This window comes from Lissotriton helveticus, chromosome 2_1 (assembly GCF_964261635.1).
Source record: "Lissotriton helveticus chromosome 2_1, aLisHel1.1, whole genome shotgun sequence".
NCBI lineage: Eukaryota > Metazoa > Chordata > Amphibia > Caudata > Salamandridae > Lissotriton > Lissotriton helveticus.
In genome coordinates this window covers 1,344,501,684-1,344,528,514 of record NC_136059.1, presented here as the reverse complement: position 1 = coordinate 1,344,528,514, position 26,831 = coordinate 1,344,501,684, and the positions used below count along the sequence as shown (strand labels likewise).

The 26,831-nt window shown below is 47.1% G+C and overlaps 1 protein-coding gene across 8 annotated transcripts in view; it reads left to right on the top strand.

Moving 5' to 3' along the window:
• The window catches only part of PTPN13 (protein tyrosine phosphatase non-receptor type 13), a 1,030,035-nt gene that overhangs the window by 402,455 nt on the left and 600,749 nt on the right, over positions 1-26,831 (top strand). For all 8 annotated transcript variants that reach the window (XM_078676288.1, XM_078676281.1, XM_078676285.1 and 5 more), the window contains one exon: positions 26,393-26,488. In XM_078676288.1, the coding sequence (XP_078532414.1) occupies positions 26,393-26,488 (96 nt within the window). The remainder of the gene's footprint in view (positions 1-26,392; positions 26,489-26,831) is intronic.

Below are 26,831 nucleotides of genomic sequence, written 5' to 3'. Positions count from 1 at the left end.
TCAGCATATTACTGGAAACATCTGTAATACTACGGGGTCTAGGTGTACCCCACATGTTTGGAGGGCGGCCGAATACGACCTCATAAGGGGACAGACCTGATCTGGAATGTGCAACCATTCTCATATAGAATAGGGCAACTGGCAGGGCAACTAACCAGTCTACACCTTTTTCTCTACATACTTTAGCAATGCGGATTTTCAGAGTCTGGTTATGTCTCTCTACGAGACCGGCTGCTTCAGGATGGCGCACACAATGGAACTTCCACTGGTACCCTAACAGAAGGGAAACATGTTTCATAAGCTCGGATGAGAATGGCTGGCCGTTATCTGAATACACGACCCTAGGTAATCCGTAGCGGGGAAAGAACTCACGAACCAACTGCCTGGCAGTGGTCGCGGCTGTGTAATCTGGAACTGGATATGCTTCTGTCCACCTGGACAAAGCGCATACAACTACGAGGACATACTTGAAACCTCGACATCGCTCCATCTGAATATAATCCATCTGGAGGACTTCAAAAGGGTGGTCAGGAGGTTGGAATCCACCTTGCTCCACCGGAACACTTTTGCCTGGATTGAACTGACTACATATCATACAGGTACGGACTTTCTGCTTGGCTGCAGCTCGTAAATGCTTGTTGAACCACAGGTTCTGAATACTGTCTAACATAGCTTTTTCTCCTAGATGTGCTGGACTATGTGCGGTATTAATAATGACTTGAACCATAGAGTCAGGGAGAAACCATGTGGCTTTTCCCCTCGTTAACCATCCTTGATCTGTCTGGACCCCTCCTTGTTCGGACCATTTCTTCATTTCTTCAGGAGTAGCATGTAACTGTATGTCTATGACATCTTGTGTAGGGTCCTTAACTGTCATACAAGTAGTCTGATCTGGAGTGAGTATCTGTGTCGTGTTAACTGGAATGTCTGGAGTCTGAGCTGTGAGCTTGGCTGTTCGATCTGCTAGATCGTTACCTTGGGAAATGATGTCAGTGACTTTTGTATGTGCCTTGCACTTCATAATAGCGATAGCTGTCGGTAAATGTATTGCATCTAACAGAGCTTGAATGAGGAGACCATGCTGGATCTTGGTTCCATGAGAAGTCATGAAACCTCTCTCCTGCCAGAGCACTCCAAAGTCGTGTACGACTCCGAATGCATAACGTGAATCTGTGTATATGTTTACTTTCAGGTTCTTGGCACGTATGCAGGCTTGGGTCAGAGCGACTAGCTCTGCTACTTGAGCAGACAGGGTGTCAATACGATGTGTTTCTATAACTTCGGTTTCAGTAGTCACTGCATACGCGGCTACTAGTTCTCCTGTACTTGTTCTCATACATGAACCATCCACATAAAGTGTCAGGTCAGAATTAGGTAATGCAATATCTGTCAGATCTTGTCTTGGCTTTGTCATAGTGTTAACAACTTCCACACAGTCATTTGTGGCAGGATTTGAAGTAACTGACGGTAACAGTGTAGCAGGATTTAGAATGTTGCAGCGTCTGATTTCTATGTGTGGCTGGAACAGTGTCAGTTCATAACCTGTTAAACGTGCAACTGTCAAGTGCTGAGTCTGGGTTCTGTTTAGAAGAACTTCCACGGAGTGTGGAACTTGTACTGTCAGGGAGTGTCCTAACACTATGGAATCACTTTGTCTGATAGCTAGAGCTGTGGCTGCAACTGACTTGAGGCACGCAGGCAGAGCCTGGGCCACTGGATCTAGTGTGCTCGAAAAATAAGCACAGGGCTTGTATTGTCCTGCTTGGTCTTGTGTGAGAACAGATAATGCAGTACCATCACGTTCTGTGACAAAAAGTGTAAAAGGCTTACTGTAGTTCGGTGTTGCTAGAACAGGTGCTTGACATAAGGCTTTCTTTAACTCATTAAAAACAAGTGTATGTTCCTGGGTCCAAGGGAGGACAGTCGATACGGCTGCCTCCTGTGTCGTTAACTGTATCAGTGGCTTGGCTAGAAATGCATACTGAGGAATCCATTGTCTGCAGTAAGAAGTGAGGCCGATAAAAGCTCGTACCTCCTTCTGTGTCTTGGGCTGTGGAAGACTCGCTATTAACTGGATACGGTCAGGTGTCAACTGCCTACCCCACTTGGACAGTAAGTGTCCCAAGTATACCACTTGCTGGACACAGAATTGTAATTTGGAAGGGGACACCTTGTGCCCCTGCTCGGCCAGAAAATACAGAACTGTAAGTGACGCACGCTCGCAGTCACGTTCAGAACGGGCTGTGATCAGTAGATCATCGACATACTGGAGCAGGGCAGTGTCAGTTGGCATGTGAATATTGTCTAGTTGTCTCTTAAGTGCTTGACTGTAAATACTAGGACTTTCTGTGAAACCTTGAGGAGCTCGTGTGAATTTATAGCTTCTTCCATTTAAACAGAAACCGAAAAGGTACTGGCTGTCTGGATGAATGGGGACACTGAAAAATGCGTTTTTTAGACCGATAACTGTGAAAAATGTAGCTTCAGAATCAATGGCTGTCAAAAGTGATGAAATATCTGGGACTACTGGGTACTGAGGTATGATACATTTATTAAGCTCTCGAAGGTCAATCACTAATCGATATACTGGAGGTGCATTTGGATCAGTACGTTTCAGGACTGGAATGAAAGGAGAATTGCATACATTGGAGTCAGTTTCTACAACCACTCCTTGAGCAATAAGTTCGTCAATAATTTTAGATAAGGCTGCTACAGCCTCAGGTGGCAATTTGTACTGTCTGATTCGTGGCAAAACTACACCTTGCTTTAGAGTCACACGATGGGGTGTGATATGCATACAACCTACATCAGTTGGACCTTGCACCCATAAATGCTGTGGTACATTCAATAATCTCGGATCAAAATCACGTAATACATAATGACCTTTAAAGTCTCTTAGAAACAAGCGGACCCCTTCTGGGGAACAGCAAATAACTGCTCCTAATTCCTTTAATGTCTTAATGCCTAACACATTTTCTGGACATGATTTCGTGAGTAACAAATCAGTAGTTCGGGATAATGGACCAACTTCTAGAGTAACTGGTTTCGATATATCATTAACAATCGGTTTTCCTGAAAATCCAAGGGAAACATTTTTAGAGCCTGAGAGTGGAGCCCCTGGAACCTCGTCATGACTAATGGTAGTCCTACTTGCCCCTGTATCGATCAAAAACTTTCTGTCTTTCCCTAATACTTGACTGTGTACATAGGGACCCTCTTGATCTACAGGTATCTCGATGAGAGGCAAGCCTACCTCCCTCTCTAGGCCGTTTCATGAATACGGCTGATAATCTGGATACTCTGTCTGGGCATACTGGTACATCTGCTGTGTAACATGCTGTGTTGCAGCGATAGGCTGCGGTGCTGGAACTGTCTGCTGTGCGTTCTGTGGTGGCTGAGAAGCCTGTGAGACTTGTTCTTGTCTAGGCGGACGTGGTCTTTCTTTAGTTTTACCAGTAGCTATGTTGTGTTTCAGAACTGCACACTCGTTTATAAAATGACCTGGCTGTTTACAATAATTGCAAGTCCCTTTAACGGGAGCTGCAGGATGACTGGCTTGATTCGGACCCCTCTTCTGATTGTCTTGTGGAACAGATTGTGCAACTAATACTTTCATTTTTGTGTCTTTCATACGTCTCCTTTCGTGTTCTTGCTCTTCCCTGATTCTGTTCTGGTGATACTGGAGCATTTGTAACATTTGTGACGGAGTATTAGCTTGCCAGGTACTTTCGACTTTCAAAACTCGATTTTTAACTTGTGGTAAAGAATTCTCGACTAGTTTGGTAACAAAAAGATGAGGGAACGATTCACTACTTGTTTTTAGACCACTGTTAATAATAAAACATTTTTCAAATCTAGAATAAAAATCACTAGTGTCTTCATCCTGTTTCTGTTTACAGGCTGAGATTGCGTCCCAATCTTCCTTTTTCGTGGCTAGTAATCTTGGCAAAACTTGTATCAATAACTCGGGCAAATCTTTACATTTCTCCCCAAGACCGGTACCTGGTACTCGTAAACCATCTTCAGCTTCTAGAGCTGTCCAATCAATCTTTTTCTCTCCCACCTCCCATTCTTTTTCCTTGAGTTTTTCATATACCCCTGCGGGCAACAGAACCTTTAACATTTTAATGATATCAGGATACGTGTATTCTCCCATACGGAGCATGTCTTTTAATTCTCGATGGAACCCTGCTGGATCTTTGTCGTGACAGGGGATTAACTTTTTCATCTCTAAGAGTTCCATCTTTGTGATAGGGGTATAAACAAATACTCGTTCTAGCTCACCACCCGTTCCTCTAACTGGGTGTACTTCTCGTAACGGATTCTGTCTATCTATGTAAAATGATTTACTTTCTGGAGGTGAGACGTGAACAAAATGTGGATTTAGAAACGTTCGATATTTGTGGCGCTGTTCTAGAATGATACTAATTAAATCAGTACCTAGACCTCTCCATCTATACTGGAGTAACTTGTTCAGAACATCATGTAGCGGACCTGGATCAGAATGCTGTCCCTCATACAGTGTAATGAGGTGCTGAATCATATACATACCCACCAGTCGCTGCTCGGCTGGGGGCAGTTTCAGAAACATTTGTGCCACTATTTCGTCTGGAAAAGTGGTAGAATCAGTAGTCCACCGGACTGCTGATCGGGCTAGTTCTTGTTCATGCATTGTACTAAGCTCACTATAACCGATTCGTGATTTCAGAATGTGATCGGTAGCTTGGAATACTTGTTCAAGAGAACCCTGTTCTGGTGCTGGAGGAGGGAAAAATTTCTTGTGATCTAGGCGTGAATGTCGGTCCGGAAGTCTAGTTCTACCTACATACGCTATTCTGGAGGGATTCTCGTCGTCTACCTCTTCGTTATCAGAGTCGTCTTCTTTCTCGGTTACTTGTGCTGCTTCTCGTTTCTCGTGTAACTTTATTATTTCCCTACGGATTTTCTTGTACATACTCTCTATACAGTTCTGTGTCTTGTGTCTTCCCTCGGCTATATGGTCACTCCACCTAGTCAGGACTTTCATTTCTTCCGGATCTTTATCCGGATAATCTTGTTCTCTTATTAAACAATTAATTAGAAACTTTAAAAGCATGAGCTGAATCTCGACTTTTCTTTGAATCATGGCGTCGCGAACACTTTCTGGATCCACTCCTGTACGGATAAAACGATATATTCTGTCTAGATATTCTTTCATATTGGGCAGGGTGTCCAAATATTCGGTCACCCGTCTTACACGTAATGAATATATGACCATATTACCATCGCCTGAAACTGGATCATAACGGCATTCGGTAAGTGCTCGCTTGATATCTGTAAATGTCTGAATTTTAGGCGAACGCTGTAACGCTCGTTCATGTAGCTCAAGTATCGTCATACGTTTATGTTGAGGCGGGGTTCCAGGAGGACTTCCCCCCGCTGCTCCTAAACTAGAATCGTCGGTGTGTACTGTACGTGCTGGTAGAGTGACTGATGTAGCGGGTACATGTACTGTAGGCTGGACCGGGGGTGCCGTAACAGGTGCTGCAACGGGTGCCCCGGAGGAACAGGAATTACATTATTTACGGGAGCAGGCGGAACAGGATTTGCATATGCCGGGACGGTATCGTCCAAATAGGACGAGAGAAAAATATCAGCTGCAGTCGGTTTGTGACGTAGCTTAATCGGAACTAATGGCGGTGGAAAATTACATGGTGCTTCCGGGGTTGCTTTTGGCAAGCCCTCGGCAAGAAGAGGATACATACCCTTAATAAGGGCATTTCTCTGCCTGTCTGACTGTTCTGCTTTAACTCGTTCACCTACTTCGATTAATTCCCTTTCTTGGGCTCTTTCTGTGGATTCCCTACTTAATTCTGTTTTTCTGATTTCTTTTTCGGTTCTTCTATGAGATTCTTTGCACCATAACTCAATGGCATCTTTCTGGGACCGTCTGGATTTCTTTTTCCATAATGCTTCTTCTACTCGCATGATGCACTCGGCATCCCACGTACCTGATACGGGCCATCTATATTTCTCTTCTAACTCCTTGGTGTAATCCACCCATAAGTCTAGATATAATATGGCACTTAAGCCATGCTTGTGATACATAAAATGACCTGGACTGTCCCTTGGTGGGACAGGAACTGCTTCCTCTAATAACCCTTTTCTGGTTTTTAACTGATGTAACTTGGAGAAGAGAGGCATTTTCTAGGCCTGAATCTGAACACAATACAATACACGATAAACACAATAATGACTGGAAAAACAAATCACTCATACCACGACATTGAAAACACATTGAATAACATTTAGAATAACAGTTCGGACAGAATATTACCTGGTATACTGAGGACAGAACACATGAATTTCTCGAGAACGAAACTTACTAGAATGACTATATGCACTGCTAAAACAGTACGAAACTTACCGGTCCCATAAAGAGACACGTCAGGACCCGCATCCACCTAGGTGGACACTTCGTATTGGATCTGTGTACCCAAACCCACGGACCAGAGACAAATCAATTGACCCTGTCTAGATACTACCCCAGCAACGGTACTCACCGGGCAGCAAGAACGGAAGGCCTCGGACTGGACTGGACTGCTACGACGACGGACTACGAACTTCGGACTTCAGTTACAGGTGGGCCTCCGGATACCTCGGACCTTGTTCTCTCGGCTTGGGCTCTGGTCGGGACTCGCCGCGTTCCTCACCGCCTCGTCTGGATGCTGGACCGCAACCTCCGTCCCCTCCGTGGACCTGAGGGATACTTGAAGCAGAAATATCTGCCGGTGCGCAGTAGAGTTCCGTCACGGCTGCAGAGGGTCAGGGGGCCTGCGTGGCTTCGCCGGCGCGTGGGGAAAGGGCAAGTCCCTATTCGGGCGCCATTATGTGGTAAATAAATAATTAATTACCGGTACTATTTTTGAATACAGTGAATAAGACAGATAGCTCAATAAATAAGAGACAGGATTCGAGGTATCTTGAGTCTACAGGCTTTAATCAGGCATAAGGGACAGGAACAGGATAGCCTGCAATAGCACGGGATGGCAGCTGCCGGGGGCAGGATCTGGGAACGGACAAGGGGGCATAAGGGTATCATTTAGTAACAGTGCACAGTATATATATTAAAACAGTTGCATTACATTCAATACAGTAGGCGTAGCAGTAGGCGTAACTAGTAGCAGTCGCGAAAGATAAGGACAGAATGGGAGTAACAAAAGGCGTGTACAGGGGGCGTATACATAGACATGTGATGTAAACGTAACAGAAATGTCATAAACGGGGCGGAAACATGGAGGGGGCTACCTGAGCAGCTGGAACCTTTAACCTAGTGGTGCGCGCAAACGGGCAATGACGTGTTACCAGGGAGAACTGGGGGCTATGACTTCTGCGCTAGAAGAGGAGACTACAGTCTGCAGTGTCAGAGCGACATGTACCTAAAGCATATCTGGTATCTGGTGTTTGGAGTACATGTTGATAGAATCCAAAAGTTATCAGGGCAGAGGCTACTAGACACTAAGACTGGTGCGCGCATAATTCCACTAGTATTACGTGTGCCAGGAATATTCTATGAATATTAATACAGTATTTCTCTTACATGGAGACATAAAGGCTAGACCATGACGGAAACTATTGATGCGTTTCAGTAGCTTAGGAATGCAGAGAAGGAGGGCTGGACTGATAACTAGAAGCATAACATACTCTTGGCAGACTGGCAGGCAGGGCCAGGCCGGGCCGGGCACTGTGAGGCAGGAAGTAAGCGAAGGGTCAGGGATGCAGGTGGGGGCTGCATCGCTCCTCGGAGTCGGTTCAGGAGACAGGAGCTGAATCTGATGTCCGGGCCCTTTTAATGCCTAGAAACGGGGACAATTCAAGGAATTAACGTGCACACTGTAAAATGTGGCAACATAGGTTTACATAGGCCTAATACTCGTTGCTTTCACGAGAACTGGAAACTGGCATACTAGAGATGGACACAACTGTAATTGCGTCTTTAATCGATCAGAGGGGGATACATGCATATCGATCATGCACATATGGCAAAATATGGGGAACACGTAGGCACATACAACATGGCAAAATTTACTTTTCCACATGAGGGAGGGTGAGGAGGTGTGAGGGTGGGTGAGAGGGTGTGTGAGGGTGAGGGGGGTGTGAGGGGGTGTGAGGGTGAGTGAGGGTGAGAGGGTTGTGAGGGTGATGGTGGGTGAGGGGTGTGATGGTGAGTGGGTGTGAGGGTGTGTGAGGGTGAGAGGGTTGTGAGGGTGAGGGTGTGTGAGGATAAGTGAGGGTGAGGGTGCAGATGGGTGAGAGGGTGTGTGAGGGTGAGAGGGTGTGAGGGTGAGGGGGGTGAGAGGGTTGTGAGGGTGAGGGGGTGTGAGGGTTGGTGAGAGGGTGTGAGGGTGAGGGTGTGAGGGTGTGTGAGGAAGGGTGAGGGTATGTCAGGGTGAGAGGGTTGGTTCAGCGAGACCTAAAAAAGAATGATGAGGAAGAAAGAAGAGGCGAGGAGAGAGGGAGTGGGAAGAAAGAAGGAAGTGGGAAGGGAGGAGTGGAAGAAAGTATGCGAAGGGAGGAAGATGACAGCGAGGAGGAAAGAAAGAATGGATGCGATGAAGAAAGGAAACAACGAAGGGAAGAAGGAAAGAATGAAAGAGAAGAGTAATAACTAAGGGGGTGGATGAAGGGAGTAAAAGAGGAAGAGGAACAGAAGAAGGGATGAAGAATGGAGAGAAGTATGACTGGAAGGGACAAAGAGGAAGGAGAGAACGAAAGAAAGCGTAATAAAAACAAACTACTTGGGGGAGGGTCGGGGGGGGGTCGGGTGGGAGTCGGGGAGGAGCTGGAGTTGCTTTCCTTATTCTGCTCCAGGACTACTTGAGTGACGCCCTGCAGTCTCAACGCGTTGCATGTTGAATGAAACACCCAACATGAAACTGCAGACAGAGGGCGCAGTTGGGCTCAGGTGTGAAAGTAGTTGGGGGATGTCTAAGAAGCTGCAGCGCCTCGCGGGAGGCGAGGGATCCCTGTGGAAGCGCTTTCTATGTTGATCATCAGGGCTAAGCACAGGGGAGACCCGAGGAGCAAATCTTAAGGATATAGACCGAGGTGTGTGATGCGGGAGCCTTCGACAAAAAGATAACAAAAATAAAAGAATAAATACAATTACGATGTAAAACGTTTTTATGTAGTGCACAGTTTATTTTATGCAAAATGAATCAACTGGGTGTGTGAGGGAGGGTGTGGGGGTTGGTTCAGCGATACCTCAGTCAGTCAAAACAGGCTTTATTCGATTGATTAAAATCATAAAAGCAGAATCAATACAATAAAATGGCACAATTCATCAGTTTAAAAGACATACAACAATCATAATGATAAAAATACATTCAATAGTTATTAAAAGTGGGCATACTACAAATGGCTTAAAAAACAATAAAAACAAGATCCGTGTCTTTAGTCACTCCACCTGAATGCTCGGGGATAGCTTCCTGGTCTTGATACGCATAGCAGCTACCAGGAAGCTAGCAACCCCGAAAATTACTTTGGTAGTTCCCAATAATTGTAAATACAACAAGGCTGGGCGTACTTGTAGGAAGCCTGCTTCTCTCAGGATAGGAATTAAGAACCGCCTTCTGCCCTCCTTGAAGTGCTCACAGAACATGATAAAATGCATCAGGGTCTGCTCTGAGAAATTGTCACAACTGCAAGGACTTGATGAATCAGGTACCCCCCACACTGGGAAGTCCCCCAGGGAGCATTGGATAATGTTGAACCTGAATCTAATGAGGAGGTGGCGGTGAAATGGTTTGCTTACAATTTTTAGGTAGGGTTCTAGAGAAGGAGTGGTTAGAAGCAGAAAGTTTACTCTAACTCTTGGCTTAGTTAGTTCCTCCTCCTCCCTAACCTGGTACGCCCTTAACAGGAAGTTTTCCTTGATCCATTTTATGTCCCCTTTTACTATATTGTTAGGATGTTTGTAGAGATCTGGCCTACCCAATTTATTCACCATGTTCTTAATATATGCTAACCAGGGGATATTTGACACTTTATCTAGCGCCAAACAATCCTTAAGGATGCAATGGTTCAAGGGGATCTCGTTGTTTAGCCAGGTTTTAGCCCAGTAGACTAGGGGGGCCAGTTGTAGCTCATCAGTGACATACCCTATACCTAGCTCAGTATGCAAGGAAAAAACTGGTGTTGATTGCGGAACTCCAAGCAGTGATCTAAGGAAAGTGTTTTTTGCAATTTGTATTTTCCCTTGTGGCGAAAAACCCCACAGGGGGGCGCCATATTTGGCTATGGACAGACATTTTGTTTTATACACTTTCAGTAGGGCATCCATTGGGCGAGAGCCCAATCTCCTAGCAAAGCTCAATAGAGCTGAGGTTGATCTCCTGACTGCTAAACTTTTGGCATTTAGTTGGGCCGTCCAGGACCCCCCCTCTTCAAAAATGACGCCCAAATAGGTAAAGACTGGTACCCTAGTCACCCCCTCGCCAATGCAGGTAAACGTCTTCACTTTTTGAGTTTTCCGGCGCTTCCCTGTCACCATGATATGGGATTTTTTATTATTGATCACCAGATCAAGTGAGCCCATAAACTCTCCAAAGGCATCGAGGAGTTTCTGTAACCCGATCCCTGTTCGGGCTAGGAGCACCGCGTCATCCGCGTAAAGTAGTGTGGGCACCAGGGTATCCCCTACGTGAGGAATATCGGGTGATGATTGCTCCAGCTCTCTACCTAGTGAATTAATATAGAGAGTGAATAGGAGGGGGGCCAATATACAGCCCTGTCTAACACCCCTTTTGGGACGAAATGGCCGAGTACAGTTGCCCTCCCGATCGGTTCTAATGGAGGCTGTCAAATCTGAATGGAGTGCCGCTAGGAAGTTTACCAGTGATGGATCAATGCCCAGGCTGACAAGCATGGGCCGTAACTTGGTTCGATTGACCAAGTCGAATGCCGAGGAGAGGTCCATAAACGCCATATATAGATTACCCTCCTTGGCCTTTGTGTATTTGCCAACCAGCATAAGTAGATTCAAACACTGGTCCATGGTTCCTCTCCTAGCCCTAAACCCATACTGCAGATCAGAGAGGACCCCCTTCTCCTTGATGAAGTCCACCAGTCTTTGTAGTATGACTCTGCCTAGAATTTTAACGGCTGAGTCGATAAGTGATATTGGCCTATAACAGGCCGGGTCTGATCGGGGACCTTTCTTGTAAATGGGAATGATGGTTGAGGAGGACCAAGATTTAGGGAACCCAGCTGTTATGGAGGAATTAAAAACGTTAGTAAGTATACTTGCCCACATGATCAAGGGTGACCTATAAAGGTCTGCGGGGACCCCGTCTGGGCCCGGGGCCTTACATTTTGTCATCTCCAGGATGGCCCGCCTTACCTCATGCTCACTAAACTGCAGGGGGACAGCAGGGGCTGAGGACTGATAGAGACTAACTTGGGCCAGTGGCTCTTCGCTGTTATAAATTTTGCTGAAATGGACAACCCAATCTTCCTCTGGGATAACACAGTCCATGATGGAGTTTTCCTCCTCAGCAAAATAGGGGTGATTAATCACAGCCCAAAATTTAGAACTATCTCTGAGGATGTTAATTGATGTGAGATTGTCCCAAGCCTCGTTTTTTATAGACTTTTTCCGGTTACTGATGGTCAATCTGTACAACTTTCTACACTGAGTCACCTTCTCCCGATTTCTCGGCTGCTGTTTAAGGGCCTCCATAAGCCCCTTGTGTGCCTTGGAGCATTCCCTGTCAAACCACCTAGGGCGGTCAGTTTCAGGTCGCTTATTCTTTAGGGTTAGGTCAAGGCGTACCTGTGTACAAATGTTAGAAAAAGATTGAATGATTTCTGTGTCAGCTGCCATACTGTCTGAGCATGTTAAAAGATCTGCCTGTACATTTGCATTGAGATGGTGAAAAAATGTGTCCGGGACCACTTTGGACCAGTTTAATCTTCTCCCCCGATCCTTGGGAACAATGGAATCCCTACCGCCGCCCAGACGCTCAACCTGGGTTGCAGTGTTACTTCCAGAGTTCAGGGTCAGGGTCAGAGGATTGTGGTCGCTGAATGCTGTCACCTTAACTTCGGAGTCGGATACCGCCTCTACAAGGCCTACTGAAATAAAGATATAATCGATGACAGTATTTGCGTCTCTGCCTATGAACGTCGGAGCCCTATTTTCCCCCTTGGGCCCCGCTAATTCAAACAGGTTTGTGTCGGCAAGTAGTTCTTCCAGCTCCATTCCCTGCGCTGTATGTTCAAAGTGGGGACTGGTTGCACCCGGAGGTGCCATATGTTGTTTGGAAAAACAGTCCCATTTGCAGGGATGTGTGTTAAAGTCTCCCATGAGCAGGATTTCGAATGTAGCTGATTGATGTGCTTTATAGTGACATAAAAAAGAAGATAAGGAACTCAGGTGAGTGTTACCTGGAACCTTATCAGGCGCATTATAAAAGTTTACAATTAGAATTATTGGGAGGTTTGGCCTAGCCCATTCCACACATAAAAAGCTATCCGATGGTAAATCTATATTCTTCAAGGAACCTGCCAATTTTAATGCAATAATTATATACAGGCCCCCTTTGGGCCTCCCTCCCCTCCCAGCAATTGCTTTGACTGAGAAACTACGATAACCGTTTAAGTAAAAATTACCAGTTGTATCCCACGTCTCCTGGAAACACAAGATGTCATAATGTGTTACAAAATTTACCCATCTATCATCCCCAGCTTTCCTCCTTAGCCCTGCTATGTTCCAGCTGAGTACCGATGTTTTATGACATGGGTTGGCTACAGGGAGGTTCTCGTGTGCGGGCAGTACATTGGGTAGTTGTCAATCCACTAGATCCAAGTTAGAAGGATCTGCGAGGGGTGAGAACCTATTACTCAGCACAACAGGGTCCGCACTGGTATCAGCTAAATTATCGGGGGCAATATGTACCGGTGTAACAGTCCTTACCCCTGCCCATAGACGAGCCTGGTGTGCTTGATAAGAATAGTGTCTCACTTCCCCCATCCCTGCCCTCTCCGCGAAACCTGATGGTGGTGGGATGTGCTGAGATCTTAAGTTAGGCTGTGGGGGAGATGGAGGTGGATAGAAGAAACCCAGTGGCAGGGGTCTTCTACCTGCACCATCTAGGGCAGATCCGTCCCAGAGTAGTGTGTTCGCCATGTTGAGAATGTTAAAGTTGACTATCACACAGTCACCGAGGATACATTTCTCCCGTCGCCCCACCCAGTCCACCCTTCTTGCAGGAATAATATATTTTCCCACATCTACACTCCCAGTACTGAATTGAGTGCACCATCTTCTGGTTCTGTTTAATAGATCCTGTTCTGATTCCCTCTGAGTACCATTTAGGCGTGGGATACCTGTTAATATGACAACAAGGGGTGCTGCATCTGGGGGAGATCCACTATGTGGTTCCGACCTGCGTGAGACCTATTGTTTCTTTGCTCTTTTACTGATGGATTGGCTACCCTGTGCTCAGGCAAGCCCCCCGTGACTATAGTCTTCTGTGCCTCCACATGAGATATTTTAGTACCTTTGGGCGGATTTGTGCATGTTATGGGACCTGGTCTATTTGCCTGCCCTGGAGATGCCATAATCACTTCATTCAAATCAGATTTTTCCAAGGCCCGCTTCCCCTGAGTGTGCAGCTCCAGCTCTTTTAGGCAGGTGTCAATGCGTCCACATTTATGCAAAATATTTTCTACGCATGATTTCAGGGTGTCCACTATGTCTTTAGCAATGTTTACTAGTAGTGGTTCCAGCCGGGATTCAAACATCTCTTCCACTAAATCTGCCAAATTAGCGTGGAATCCCTGTAGAGCTGTTAAGTCTGCTTTGGGTGTTTTGGGTGGTGAAGGTGAATAATGTCAATGGCTTTTGTGCTGTTTGACGTGGGGGAGTGCTGTGGCTCCTGTACTACAGCGTTACCCTTATCATGAGGTGATGACTGGTTAGCCATACGAGTGGATGGGGGGGCCACCAGAATTATATTAGGTTCAAGTGGGATTGGACGAACCAAGTCTGTCTGATGCTGGGGATGAGAATGGGGATCAGCCGGGAGATCTGAAGCAGGCGCACCAGTCTGTACTAGACCCAATTCTTTCTCCGCATTTGCAATTTCATTAGTCAGAGCCCCCACCGCAGAGGTAAGATAAGAGATGATTGACTCTGAATTGCGTGGGACTTTGGCATTCTTACCTTCTCCCTCCTTTGTGACGTGTTTGCGTTTCCCCATAGTCCTGGACAGGGTGACGGGCCCTGCCCTGCCCCCTCCTGCCCCGGACGGCCACAGACGGCCCGCCCTCTGCCCGGGCTCAGCCCGGCGTCGCCCGCGCGCTTCCCGTGACGCGGGAGGTGTGTGTGGGCTTTATGCGCCTCCAGGCGCGGGATAATGCTGCTGCAGGCTGCGACCCGGCGTCCAGGCAGGGCACGCTGGGAGATGTAGTCTTCTCCTGTGCTCTCCCCCCTCTCAACAACCGCAGATGCTGTTGCGGCGGCAGGGGAGAGTGAGTCAGTGTTGGCGCGATGTCCCTCAGCGCTGCAAGCAGGGCGGGAGCTTGCTGTTCAGCCCCCGAGTATTGCAGACCCCCGCTCCCCAGCAGGGGTGTGTGGGCTTTATGCGCCTCCAGGCGCGGGCAAATGCTGCTGCAGGCTGCGACCCGGCGTCCAGTTAGGGCACGCTGGGAGATGTAGTCTTCTCCTGTGCGCTCCCCCTCTCAACAACCGCAGATGCTGTTGCGGCGGCAGGGGAGAGTGAGTCAGTGTTGGCGCGATGTCCCTCAGCGCTGCAAGCAGGGCGGGAGCTTGCTGTTCAGCCCCCGAGTATTGCAGACCCCCGCTCCCCAGCAGGGGTGTGTGGGCTTTATGCGCCTCCAGGCGCGGGCAAATGCTGCTGCAGGCTGAAACCCGGCGTCCAGGCAGGGCACGCTGGGAGATGTAGTCTTCTCCTGTGCGCTCCCCCTCTCAACAACCGCAGATGCTGTTGCGGCGGCAGGGGAGAGTGAGTCAGTGTCGGCGCGATGTCCCTCAGCGCTGCAAGCAGGGCGGGAGCTTGCTGTTCAGCCCCCGAGTATTGCAGACCCCCGCTCCCCAGCAGTGGTGTGTGGGCTTTATGCGCCTCTAGGCGCGGGCAAATGCTGCTGCAGGCTGCGACCCGGCGTCCAGGCAGGGCACGCTGGGAGATGTAGTCTTCTCCTGTGCGCTCCCCCCTCTCAACAACCGCAGATGCTGTTGCGGCGGCAGGGGAGAGTGAGTCAGTGTTGGCGCGATGTCCCTCAGCGCTGCAAGCAGGGCGGGAGCTTGCTGTTCAGCCCCCGAGTATTGCAGACCCCCGCTCCCCAGCAGGGGTGTGTGGGCTTTATGCGCATCCAGGCGCGGGCAAATGCTGCTGCAGGCTGCGACCCGGCGTCCAGGCAGAGCACGCTGGGAGATGTAGTCTTCTCCTGTGCGCTCCCCCCCTCTCAACAACCGCAGATGCTCTTGCGGTGGCAGGGGAGAGTGAGTCAGTGTTGGCGCGATGTCCCTCAGCGCTGCAAGCAGGGCGGGAGCTTGCTGTTCAGCCCCCGAGTATTGCAGACCCCCGCTCCCCAGCAGGGGTGTGTGGGCTTTATGCGCCTCCAGGCGCGGGCAAATGCTGCTGCAGGCTGCGACCCGGCGTCCAGGCAGGGCACGCTGGGAGATGTGGTCTTCTCCTGTGCGCTCCCCCTCTCAACAACCGCAGATGCTGTTGCGGCGGCAGGGGAGAGTGAGTCAGTGTTGGCGCGATGTCCCTCAGCGCTGCAAGCAGGGCGGGAGCTTGCTGTTCAGCCCCCGAGTATTACAGACCCCCGCTCCCCAGCAGGGGTGTGTGGGCTTTATGCGCCTCCAGGCGCGGGCAAATGCTGCTGCAGGCTGCGACCCGGCGTCCAGGCAGGGCACGCTGGGAGATGTAGTCTTCTCCTGTGCGCTCCCCCCTCTCAACAACCGCAGATGCTGTTGCGGCGGCAGGGGAGAGTGAGTCAGTGTTGGCGCGATGTCCCTCAGCGCTGCAAGCAGGGCGGGAGCTTGCTGTTCAGCCCCCGAGCATTGCAGACCCCCGCTCCCCAGCAGGGGTGTGTGGGCTTTATGCGCATCCAGGCGCGGGCAAATGCTGCTGCAGGCTGCGACCCGGCGTCCAGGCAGGGCATGCTGGGAGATGTAGTCTTCTCCTGTGCGCTCCCCCCTCTCAACAACCGCAGATGCTGTTGCGGCGGCAGGGGAGAGTGAGTCAGTGTTGGCGCGATGTCCCTCAGCGCTGCAAGCAGGGCGGGAGCTTGCTTTTCAGCCCCCGAGTATTGCAGACAGCGATACCTAAAAAAGAATGATGAGGAAGAAAGAAGATGCGAGGAGAGAGGGAGTGGGAAGAAAGGAGGAAGTGGGAAGGGAGGAGTGGAAGAAAGTATGAGAAGGGAGGAAGATGACAGCGAGGAGGAAAGAAAGAATGGATGCGATGAAGAAAGGAAACAATGAAGGGAAGAAGTAAAGAAAGAATGAGGAGAGTAATAACTAAGGGGGTGGATGAAGGGAGTAAAAGAGGAAGAGGAACAGAAGAAGGGATGAAGAATGGAGAGAAGTATGAATGGAAGGGACAAAGAGGAAGGAGAGAACGAAAGAAAGCGTAATAAAAACAAACTACTTTGGGGAGGGGCGGGCGACGGGGGGGGAGCTGGAGTTGCTTTCCTTATTCTGCTTCAGGAGGACTTGAGTGACGCCCTGCAGTCTCAACGCGTTGCGTGTTGAATTAAACACCCGACATGAAACTGCAGACAGAGGGCGTAGTTGGGCTCAGATGTGAACGTAGTTGGGGGATGTCTAAGAAGCTGCAGCACCTCGCGAGATGCGAGGGATCCCTGTCGAAGCGCTTTCTATGTTGATCATTAGGACTAAGCACAGGGGAGACCCGAGGAGCAAATCTTAAGGATGCAGACCGAGGTGTGTGATGCGGGAGCCTTCGACAAAAAGATAACAAAAATAAAAGAATAAATACAATTACGATGTAAAACGTTTTTATGTAGTGCACAGTTTATTTTATGCAAAATCAATCCAACTCAGTTCAGTTCATACGTCTTTATTTCGATTTTTACATCATAAAAGACAATTTACAAACGAGGTTAAAAAAGACCAGATAATATATACAAATGAAAAATAACAGCATCATAATACATCCAGAATTCTTTAAGACAAGGATTAAACAGCAAATATTAAAGACTCAGTATGAAAAGAAGGACCAATTTTGAAAGTTAAAATCACTGTACATGAAGGTGTCTAGCTCTGATAATCCAAGCTCACCCTAGGAACTTAGCTACCCCTATAGCCACAATATCTGAGGTATTTGTTCTTAGAGTGTTTAGCTTACGACATAAAGGCCCAATCCATTTGTGCCTTGCGGCTGAGTAAGCTGGACAGGCAAAGAAGAGATGTCCCACACTCTCCTTGTGGTCATTACACCAGGCACAAAACTCAATTGAATGACCATCCCATTTCTTGGTAAAGGACCTCACTGGTAAAGACCCCACTCTAAATTGGTGATATAATTTTTTATCCAAATTCTTGGTAATAACATCCCAATAGTTCTCAAATAAGGGATCCAGTTTATGAACCAAGAAACAACCAGTGAGGGTGGGGGTATCTGACAATACAACAGAATGGGTTTTAACCGAAGCCCAGAAAAGCATTTTAAATTCTTGTTTGGATGGAAATACTGTAGACCCCGGGTTGGCCCACAATTGGCCAAGTCCCATACTATCTAAAATTGTTTTCACTTCCCGGAGCCATGGGATATTGCCTGAGCCCAAAATTGATCTCACATCCGCTAATTCATTAGCAAAGAGACTTAGATCCGGAGACGTCCAGATCTGTCTCCACAATGCTACGAGCCGATAACGTGCCATTTCATTTATTGGGTTACAACCCATATTGGGGTAAGCCAACCAGTTTACGCAAAAATTTATTTTGAGCTCTTACTAGGGGGGTCTTTATAACCCCATAGACCGGCCCCATACAAAATTGCAGAATTAATTTTTGCATCATAGATCTTTAATACTGGTGAGACCCTTTTGGTCAGAGACAATCTATGTTCCTGGATCAAGCAACCCATTAAGCGGACAGATCTTATGTGGAGTGCCTCGACCTGTGGCTTCCAGCATAGGCGGTAGTCCAGGGTCACTCCGCGATAGGTCATAACATCCACTTGTTCAAGAGCGACTCCATTCATGCATGCATGACTTTTAACAGGGCGATTATTTTTGTTAAAACCATAAATTTAGTTTTGCTCACATTAATTTGCAGTTCATTAAGTTTGCAAAAATCCTCAAATCTATTAATTGCCTTCTGGAGACCACTACGAGTCTTAGAGAGGATTAATGTATCATCTGCAAAGATGAGCAATGGGAAATTAGTCCCACCCAATATAGGTGCATCCGTTGGGGTATTTTAAAAAAATTTCACCACTTGGTTGATAGATAGTAAAAAGAGGGTGGGTGCCAAAACGCACCCTTGGCGAACACCCCTCGTAACTGGAAAACTGTCCGAAACCTACCCCTGTCTCCCCCACCTCACTTTGGCAAAGTTGTCCTCATGCAATCTAATCAAGATCCCAAGTAAATCAGGCGGTAGTCCAATCTCATCCAAGACTGCCCATAATTTTTTCCTGGGCACAAGATCGAAGGCAGACTTGAGGTCCACAAAGGCGGCAAAGATAGTACCTCCGCCCGATAGCACCACCTTCCAAAAAATCATAACAAAACGGAAGACCTGGTCGATGGTACTAGTACCTACTCTAAATCCTGCCTGTAATGGAGAGAGAATACTCTCTAACTCCATCCACCCTTGGACCCTGGCAAGAACCATCCTTGGGAAGATTTTCTGCATGGAATCTATTAAACTTTTGGGGCGATAATTACTAGGGATCGAACGGTCCCCTTTTTTGAAAACGGGCAGAATTTCCGCCCCTTTCCAAGAGTCCGGAATCCTTGCCCCCTTTGCAATAGCAATGGCAACCAGGGTAATATAAAGAACCCATAGTTGGAGATTAGATTTAAAAAGGTCTGCCAGGATGCAATCCATCCCGGGAGCTTTCCCCGCTTGAACAGATCGAAGAGCAGACTCAGTGTCGTCATTAGTAAACACCAAGTAATGGCAGTGTAGTGGGTATAGTAGGGCCCAGGTCACCGAGTTATCACTAGTTTCATGTTCTGGCCCCATAAACTGGGACGAAAAAAAGTCCACCCATGCTTCCACCGAGACATGGTTGACTGGGATCTGTGAGTCTGCGTTTCTGCCCCATTTAACAACTTCCCAAAGCTTTATTTGATTGGGAGAGAGACTAGCCTCATATAATTCAGACCAATAATGCTCGTCCCACTCTCTCCTCGCCTCCCATTGGGCCCTTTTGTACCTATGCCTTGCCAGTTTAATGTCTGTGGTTATTCTTGATTTAATGGCTTTTTTAAGACCACTAAATGCCTCCCTACATTCTCTGTTATACCATTTCTGTCTGGCGCTAGGTATTTTCTCTTTACCAAGCTTCTGAGGAAGCGTAAGAAGACCCTTTAGTTTAATAAAACACTGCTCATGCAGATCACTAATCTGGTGGACCGCTTCCTTATTGGAGGATAGATTATATATGGCGTTCAATGCTGATGAAGCTACCTGGGAGATATCATCTAACGTGGCTGGATCTGCCAGGACCATACTCCATCTAACCCGCCTTCTATCATTTGTTGAAACGGCTTCTGCGGTGACACACGTAGTTGCAGGAGATCTACCTACTCAGCCAGGGAGTTTCAAACTTAAAAACAGCAGGTTGTGGTCAGTCTCAGGACGGTCCACAACTACCATGTCTTCCACGAAGGACCAATACTCCATTTTAACCAGAATGTTATCTATTCTACTTTTACTAACACAGTTGTCAAAAGTAGGATTACCAGTTTTATCAGACACCGTACGACCATTGGTCGCTCTCAAGCCCCACTCTAAGCATAGCCCTAGCCAATGCAAAGCAGCCTCTGTGCCCCTATTGGTATAATTTAGTGACAATTTCGGAATGTTCCACATGGCATCTTCCTCATAACACAAGCCCTCATCCTCATTCCTCTGAGGTTCAAATGTACAATTTAAATCCCCTGCAATAAGTATTAGATTATCTCTCCCAATCAATTCTAGAGTCTAGATCGTCTAACATGGCCGGGCATCTCCCACCAGGGAGTCCTCGTGCATAAATATTAATAAGAATGATATCCTGGTGATTCTCCCTAGACAACTTAATCCCCAAAATATCCGGGTTGTTCACAGGGATTTCTACCAGTCTACAGTTGATAGTCTGGTTTACCCAAATTACCAAACCTCCTGAAGCTCTACCCTTATTACCCTTAGTTGCTGGTTTATAAAAATTCAAAAACCCTGCACGAAAGATGGGTTCAGGAGCCCAGCTCTCTTGAAATAATAGTATATCAAAAGTATCAATAAAAGCTGCCCAATCATCTGAGTTTAAACGCCCTTTGAGCCCTGCAATATTCCATGAGGCTATTTTTAATACCGAATCCTCACAAAAAGGATCTGCGTGGTCTGAGACCATCAACTCTCGGATTGGAGCCCCCACATCACTAGGTACAAAATCCACAAAAGAATTCCCCTTTGTAACACTTCCATTTACTGCATTCATGATTAAAAGCCCCTCCTCCTGCCTAGCTAGACATAATATAGTACATGAATCATCATCTTCCCCTTTTTCAAGATTGTCAGGATGACGCTCTCCACTGAATGTGGGTGAGAGTCAGTCAATACCCTCCAGGCCAGACAGTGCTTCAAATCTATTAAACAGGAGGGGGGTAGACGGGGTATAGATATTCCTGTCAATTGGAACTCTTCCGAGTGGTCTAATACACATTGGGCGATTAACAAAGGGTACGTTATTCCTTTTAGGATAGAAATAACTGAGACCCAACGACTGCACATCCCCCATCCTCCCAAATCTGGCTTCCCTACGTATAAAGTTTACCACACGAGGGTCTCTAAAATTAATGATAATGCAACCACCTTCCAGATCCTTTGGGCAGGGTCCTACCCAACCTATGCGTCTAACACTCAAGATCTCCGGATCAAAAGATGGGGGAAGGGGTCTGTTTTTATTTAACCCAAAAAAACCTTGTTTCTGAGGTCCCCATACGATTCGTTTATATCGTCTTTAAGGGATGCAACACCAGTTAAGACAATCGTAAAAGGAGAAGACTCAGAAGGTAGGTTGATACAAGGCAAGTCCCGTTTTTGATCTTTTTGAGCCCGGGCATGAATGTTTTTACCTTGTCTCCCCAGAGCACTAGGGATTGGTTTAGTCAAAACAGTTGATTTAGTAATACCCCTAACAGAATTCAAGGATTGTACAATAATAGGGGTATTAACATTATGCCTTGCGTCAGCAGTCTTCTTATTCCCACCCTTGGATGTTTCATGGACCGGATTGAGTGTTCTGGAATGGCTGATAGATTGCTTAATGGGGGCCTCTGGTGGCCGCTTAGCTGATGTATCGGCCCCCAAAGGGTTGGGTATGCTGGCTGGGATAGGTGGTATAAGATGAACGTTTACTAACTTTCTTAGTACCCCAGTATTCTCTTTGACCAGATTTTCTAAAAGATCAAGCTTCGAGTTCATAAGTCTAGTACGTTCAAGTAATGGGAGCATGAGTGTTTTTACCATCAATTCTATTTTTCTTAAGAGATCTTTGTCATCAGAACTTACAGGATTAATAACCTGGTTTGTCCATGATGATTGGGAAGGGGATACAGGGCTAGTTACAACCATGGAAGGGTGGGAACTAACAAATGTGGTAGGAATCGACTGGGGATTACTATTGATTTTGGGTATTTTAGAAGTACCCCCCATCTGGGAGCCCTTACCTCTCTTCCTCTTGCTGGAAATATTCCGGTGAGACTCACTAATAATAGGATCGAGTTCGGCTGGGCTTACATTTAATAAACTTTCCCCGCTACTGCTTCCTATAGAAGCACTAAATTGAGATCCGCTCCCAGTAGAGTTCAAGGACGACCTCTCCACCTCTGGATGTACATCCACCTGTACTGTGACCGAAGACTCAATAGGAATCATAGAGAGTGGCTGTGGGCTGATCGCTGTTGCAAGGCGACCAATTGAGGAGCGCTTCCCCGTAATGAGATCTAACGATAAGCGTTTCTCGGCGAAAGCTATCTCCTTTTCTAAAAAGCCAGTCGCCCTAGTTATAAAAGCGTCGAGGGGACCAGTTACCACCCCACTGCCCGTCTGTACATAAACAACTCTTTCTTTCCCTGAGCATAAAGGCATGATTCACAATGAAGATAAAACTAAATAAGGAAAGTAGTTAGGAAGGCAAACAGAAACAAAAATACCTAATTTAACACGAATAGTTTACACTATACAAAGCAAACACAAGGGAGGTGACCCAACCCAACCTCGCCCGACCTCCGACGGCCTCAGACGGCCCGCCCTTTGCCCGGGCTTAGCCCCATGCTCAGTCCCGCGCGCGTCCCGCGTGCGCGTTGTGGATGCTCCTATTAAAGGAGGAAATGCAGGAGGGGGCGGGTAGAGGACCAGCTGCGGCCGATCAGCGCCGCTGGGCAAGCTGGTCCTCGCGTGATGTAAGCAGTGGCAGCAAAGTCATGTTCTTTTCCTTTGCCCGCCTCCTCAGGGTCCCAGGCAGGGGAAAACAGCAGAGTTCCTGGGCCGGTGAGCGGTTCCCGCGAAGCTGGGGCCGCGAGAAGTGGCGTAGCAGCCAGAAAAGCAAAACAAGGGAGCAAAGTCCGTATCACCAGAGGCACCCACCGGATTCACCTGCAACCAGATCTTATATGCAGGAGGGGGCGGGAAGAGGACCAGCTGCGGCCGATCAGCGCCACTGGGCAGGCTGGTCCTCGCAGTCCCGCCTCTGTCCGTGCGTGGTGTAAGCAGTGGCAGCAAAGTCCTCAGGGTCCCAAGCAGGGGAAAACAGCAGAGTTCCTGGGCCGGCGAATGGCTCCCGCGAAGCGGGAGCCGCTAGAAGTGGCGTAGCAGGCAGAAAAGCAAAACAATGGAGCAAAGTCCGTATCACCAGAGGCACCCCAACTCAGTACATATGTTATAGGTTATTTCCGGGGCTTAACACAGTGACGTGTATGACTTGATGCTGTGATGCTTGAAAGAGGTTTGATGCGTCGCGAGGTTTCAGAGAATGTGAAGATATGTATAAACATAAATTATATGTACAGAGCTCCCCTCAGTGCAGTGTATTGGCATCTGGATATCTGACATTCTCAGCACCTCAAAGACATGTCTTGTGCACATATTTAATGGAGCCTGGAAGAGATCTGAACATTGTAATGCAATAAAAACAAGCTCTTGACATTGCTGTGGGGGGCGGGGCGGGAGCGCATTGGCGGGGGAGCAGCAGCCTTTGATGTGCGAGCGAGTGGGAGGGAACACCATATGGGGTGTGAATGAGATGTAAGGCCAAGCGCGCGCTGGGGAAGCGTCGCACTTGAGTACCTCACATGCATTGGGGACAATCCTCGCTGGTTCAAGAGTTTGTTTCGCCTACATTAGATCTCGACATCTGCAATGCGCAAGCGCATTGGCAGAGGTCGAGACCTAAAAAGGCGTGGAGTTGAACCCTAGTTCTATATTTAATTTCGAGAGGACCAACTGGTGGAGTTTTGGTTGGTCAGATTTAAAGCCATATTTATTTTGTCCATCACATTTTCACAGACGTTACTATAAAATTATTTTTCCAGTTAATGAAGGTTTCCCCCTTAAAACTATGCTAAATAAAGCAATGTCTCTTGAAGCTACCAGTCCTGGTTACTCACCCAAGCCCATACATTCATCCTTAAGTCGAAAATATAATATGTTAAATTATAGAAAGATACCTGTCAAAAACGGGGCTGTTTATCACCGAGGGTCTCAAGTGGCATCAATCTGGCAATGAGAACAAAGCTTGAGTTATCTAGGATGTAACTTGGAGCCCCGAGGTGGAAAAATTCGTGTTGGTAGCTAACCGTCTTAAATATTATGTTATTTATGGCCCCCATTTCTCTACCCGCGTGCACATGGCACCCTGTAAGGGGAAGCCATGCACAACGTGACTACACCTCCTGCAGCCTCCTCTCCCTAACTGTACAAAAGAAAGACCATTAACCTGGATTTCTGTCAACCCCCACCACCCTCGATAGTGCACTTTGCTTCCTTAATACAAAAAAACTCACATCCTGTTATCCAAACACCCCCCCAGCCACGATCACTATTTAAATAAACAAGACTTGGCAAAGCCAATGGGTCTCGCCTTTGGGGGACTATTGGCTTTGCCATTGGTTGCTAGCCAATCTGTATAGCATCTCTGGTCCTGTGCATCATGACTTAAGAGGAAAAAGGTTAATTAAAAATCCGCTCTAAGGCTGTGGTCACGTAGTTTTGTAGGGACGTGTAATCTGCATGCCCACAAAATGAGAGTATTGTTTTTAATGCAGTATGGTGGGGGCCGGTGTGCAGATGAAGTAACAGCTCAGGTCGAGTAGGAAACAAAATGGCGGCGAGGAGGGAAGCAACACAGCAGGCGTGAGGGTGTGGCGCAGGTGATAGAAACAGCACAGACGTGGGTGGGAAAGAGAAGCAACAGGCGAGAAAAGCGGGCTAGGGTTGAAAAATCTAACAAGGAGGACAGGGTGGCGAGGAGAAGCAGTGGGCGAGGGAGTAATGTAGAGCGGGCAAAGGAAAAGAACATGAGTGAGCAAGCAATGGGGGCGTATGAGGGCTGGAAGGAGAAGCAACGGGTGAGAGAGGAGGGCATGGGTGGGTAGAAGAAGCAATGGATGAGTGCCTTTTTGGGAATGGGAGTCACCCAAGACAGAGATGGCAAATATGTGCACTCATTCAGTTCTTACACAAAAAGAACAAAGTAGTTCCCTTAAAACAAGTATGAGAACCAGGCAATGAAACACATTGTAAAGAGGCTGCGCTCCATGAGAGGACTGGTGGAAAAGCCATCAAATAAGAAGCAGGAAAAAGAGTGAGACAAAAGTTAACCAATGGTAAGCAGTGGGCGGACTCCAAGCCCCTCTTATGTTCCCGGTAAACCTACAATATGTCTCACAACAGACACAGCATGTACTATCTAAAAGGCTCGACCCAAAAAGATACAATAACTGTCATCCTGCCAGCCTCCCAAACTAACCTTGAAACTCCCTGTCCTACCTCATTCCAGTATTAAAAAAAAACAGTACTTAGTATCCTGCCATAACTTGCAACACCCTCTGGTCACCGCCTCCCCAGTCTCAGCTACACTGACAAAAGCTCTCAGAGAGCTGTAAAAGCAGTTTGCAACAGTGAGATCAACAGGTTGAATTTTACAACCATTAGGTGAAATTGTAGTGGTGAAAAGTCCGTCAGTAGAGCAAGTTTTTCTCAAGTGTTAATTTAATATTAAAAAGAGGACATGGTAGCATGCAGAAGCAGTTGAACCCCCGCAGAGCGGTACGTTTGTGGCTATTATAATACCTCTTACAGGTAATTCCCCATTCTGGAAACCAAAACACGTTTACTCCTGTGAATGGGAGAGATTAATGCTTATTCGAAGGTGGGGATGGAGCCTTTCATCTGTGAAAGGGGGCTATCAATATAGTGTTGTTTCTCTACAGGGGAAAATGGTTTACTTTGGACAGAAAAACTCGTTAAAAGGTCATTGCCCAGACACTTTATTCCTTGGAAATCTGTAAACTGGAGAACCACTGTAAATCCATAAGGTGATAGGAGTACTCTGGTATTTTTAATCTAATATTATTGGAAATATACTCCAAATGTAGGCGTTGTCCCACACAAGTATATTTCTGAATTTTTGAAACCTGGTTTCATGAACGGGCACTTTTTGTTGTCTGGCCATACGAGTGCGTGAGACTAGACATAATGGTGTTTGTGGCACGTGCAACTAGATTAATATGGCTGTAAAAGGTGAACCAGCTGCTGATTACAACACAATAATATGTTATGTTATGTAATGGGGGGTATTTGTAGAGCGCACGGCTACTCCTAAGAGTGTCTTGGCGGCGGGCGCTAACTAAACCTTGTATGTAAAGAAGCACTGATGAGGGAGTTGAGGCTGTATTTCTGGGTGGCATGAATATACTTCATCAAAAAAGTCGGTAATTCTTTTAGTTGATTTCCTTCCCTTTTTTCAAATTCCAATCTACTAGTGACAAAATATTAATTGTTATTATATCTTTTGATTGTTCATATGGAATACGTTGTTGATTGAGAATGCAACTGGTTTCCAGACGAAGTTTTCACCATAGTCTGAAAGTTTGTGGTTGTTTTGTCGCAACAGGCTTACAAATCTTATTGGAACTTTTTCAGAGCCTGCGCGGATTTACAAGCATTCTCACAGCGATGCCTACAGTTCCTCTGGTGAAAGTGCCTCTCTTATTTCATCGGACCCTGATTTCAGACAAGGTAAGACGCACAGCAGTTGGCATGGCACATTTTAAGCTGCAACAAAACACTTCCCTCCCCCCTCTCCTTTATTGTATTGGTAGTGCTGGTGTTTAATCATTAGGACTCCCTATGAATGATCATGGAGTCCCTTGGTGCCATTGTACAAGTCTCTACAAGTTGAGTACGGGCATGAGAAGTCTCAACATTCCCAGCCGAGCATCCATTCCCGAATTATTAATCCTTGCTTCTGGTTGCACTACCTAACTAATACTTTGATTAGTTGAGGAATCCTGAGCTAGTTAGTGAAGCGAACTACACTAATTTACAGTAGGTCTGAAAATGCATGCACTCTCTTTGAAGA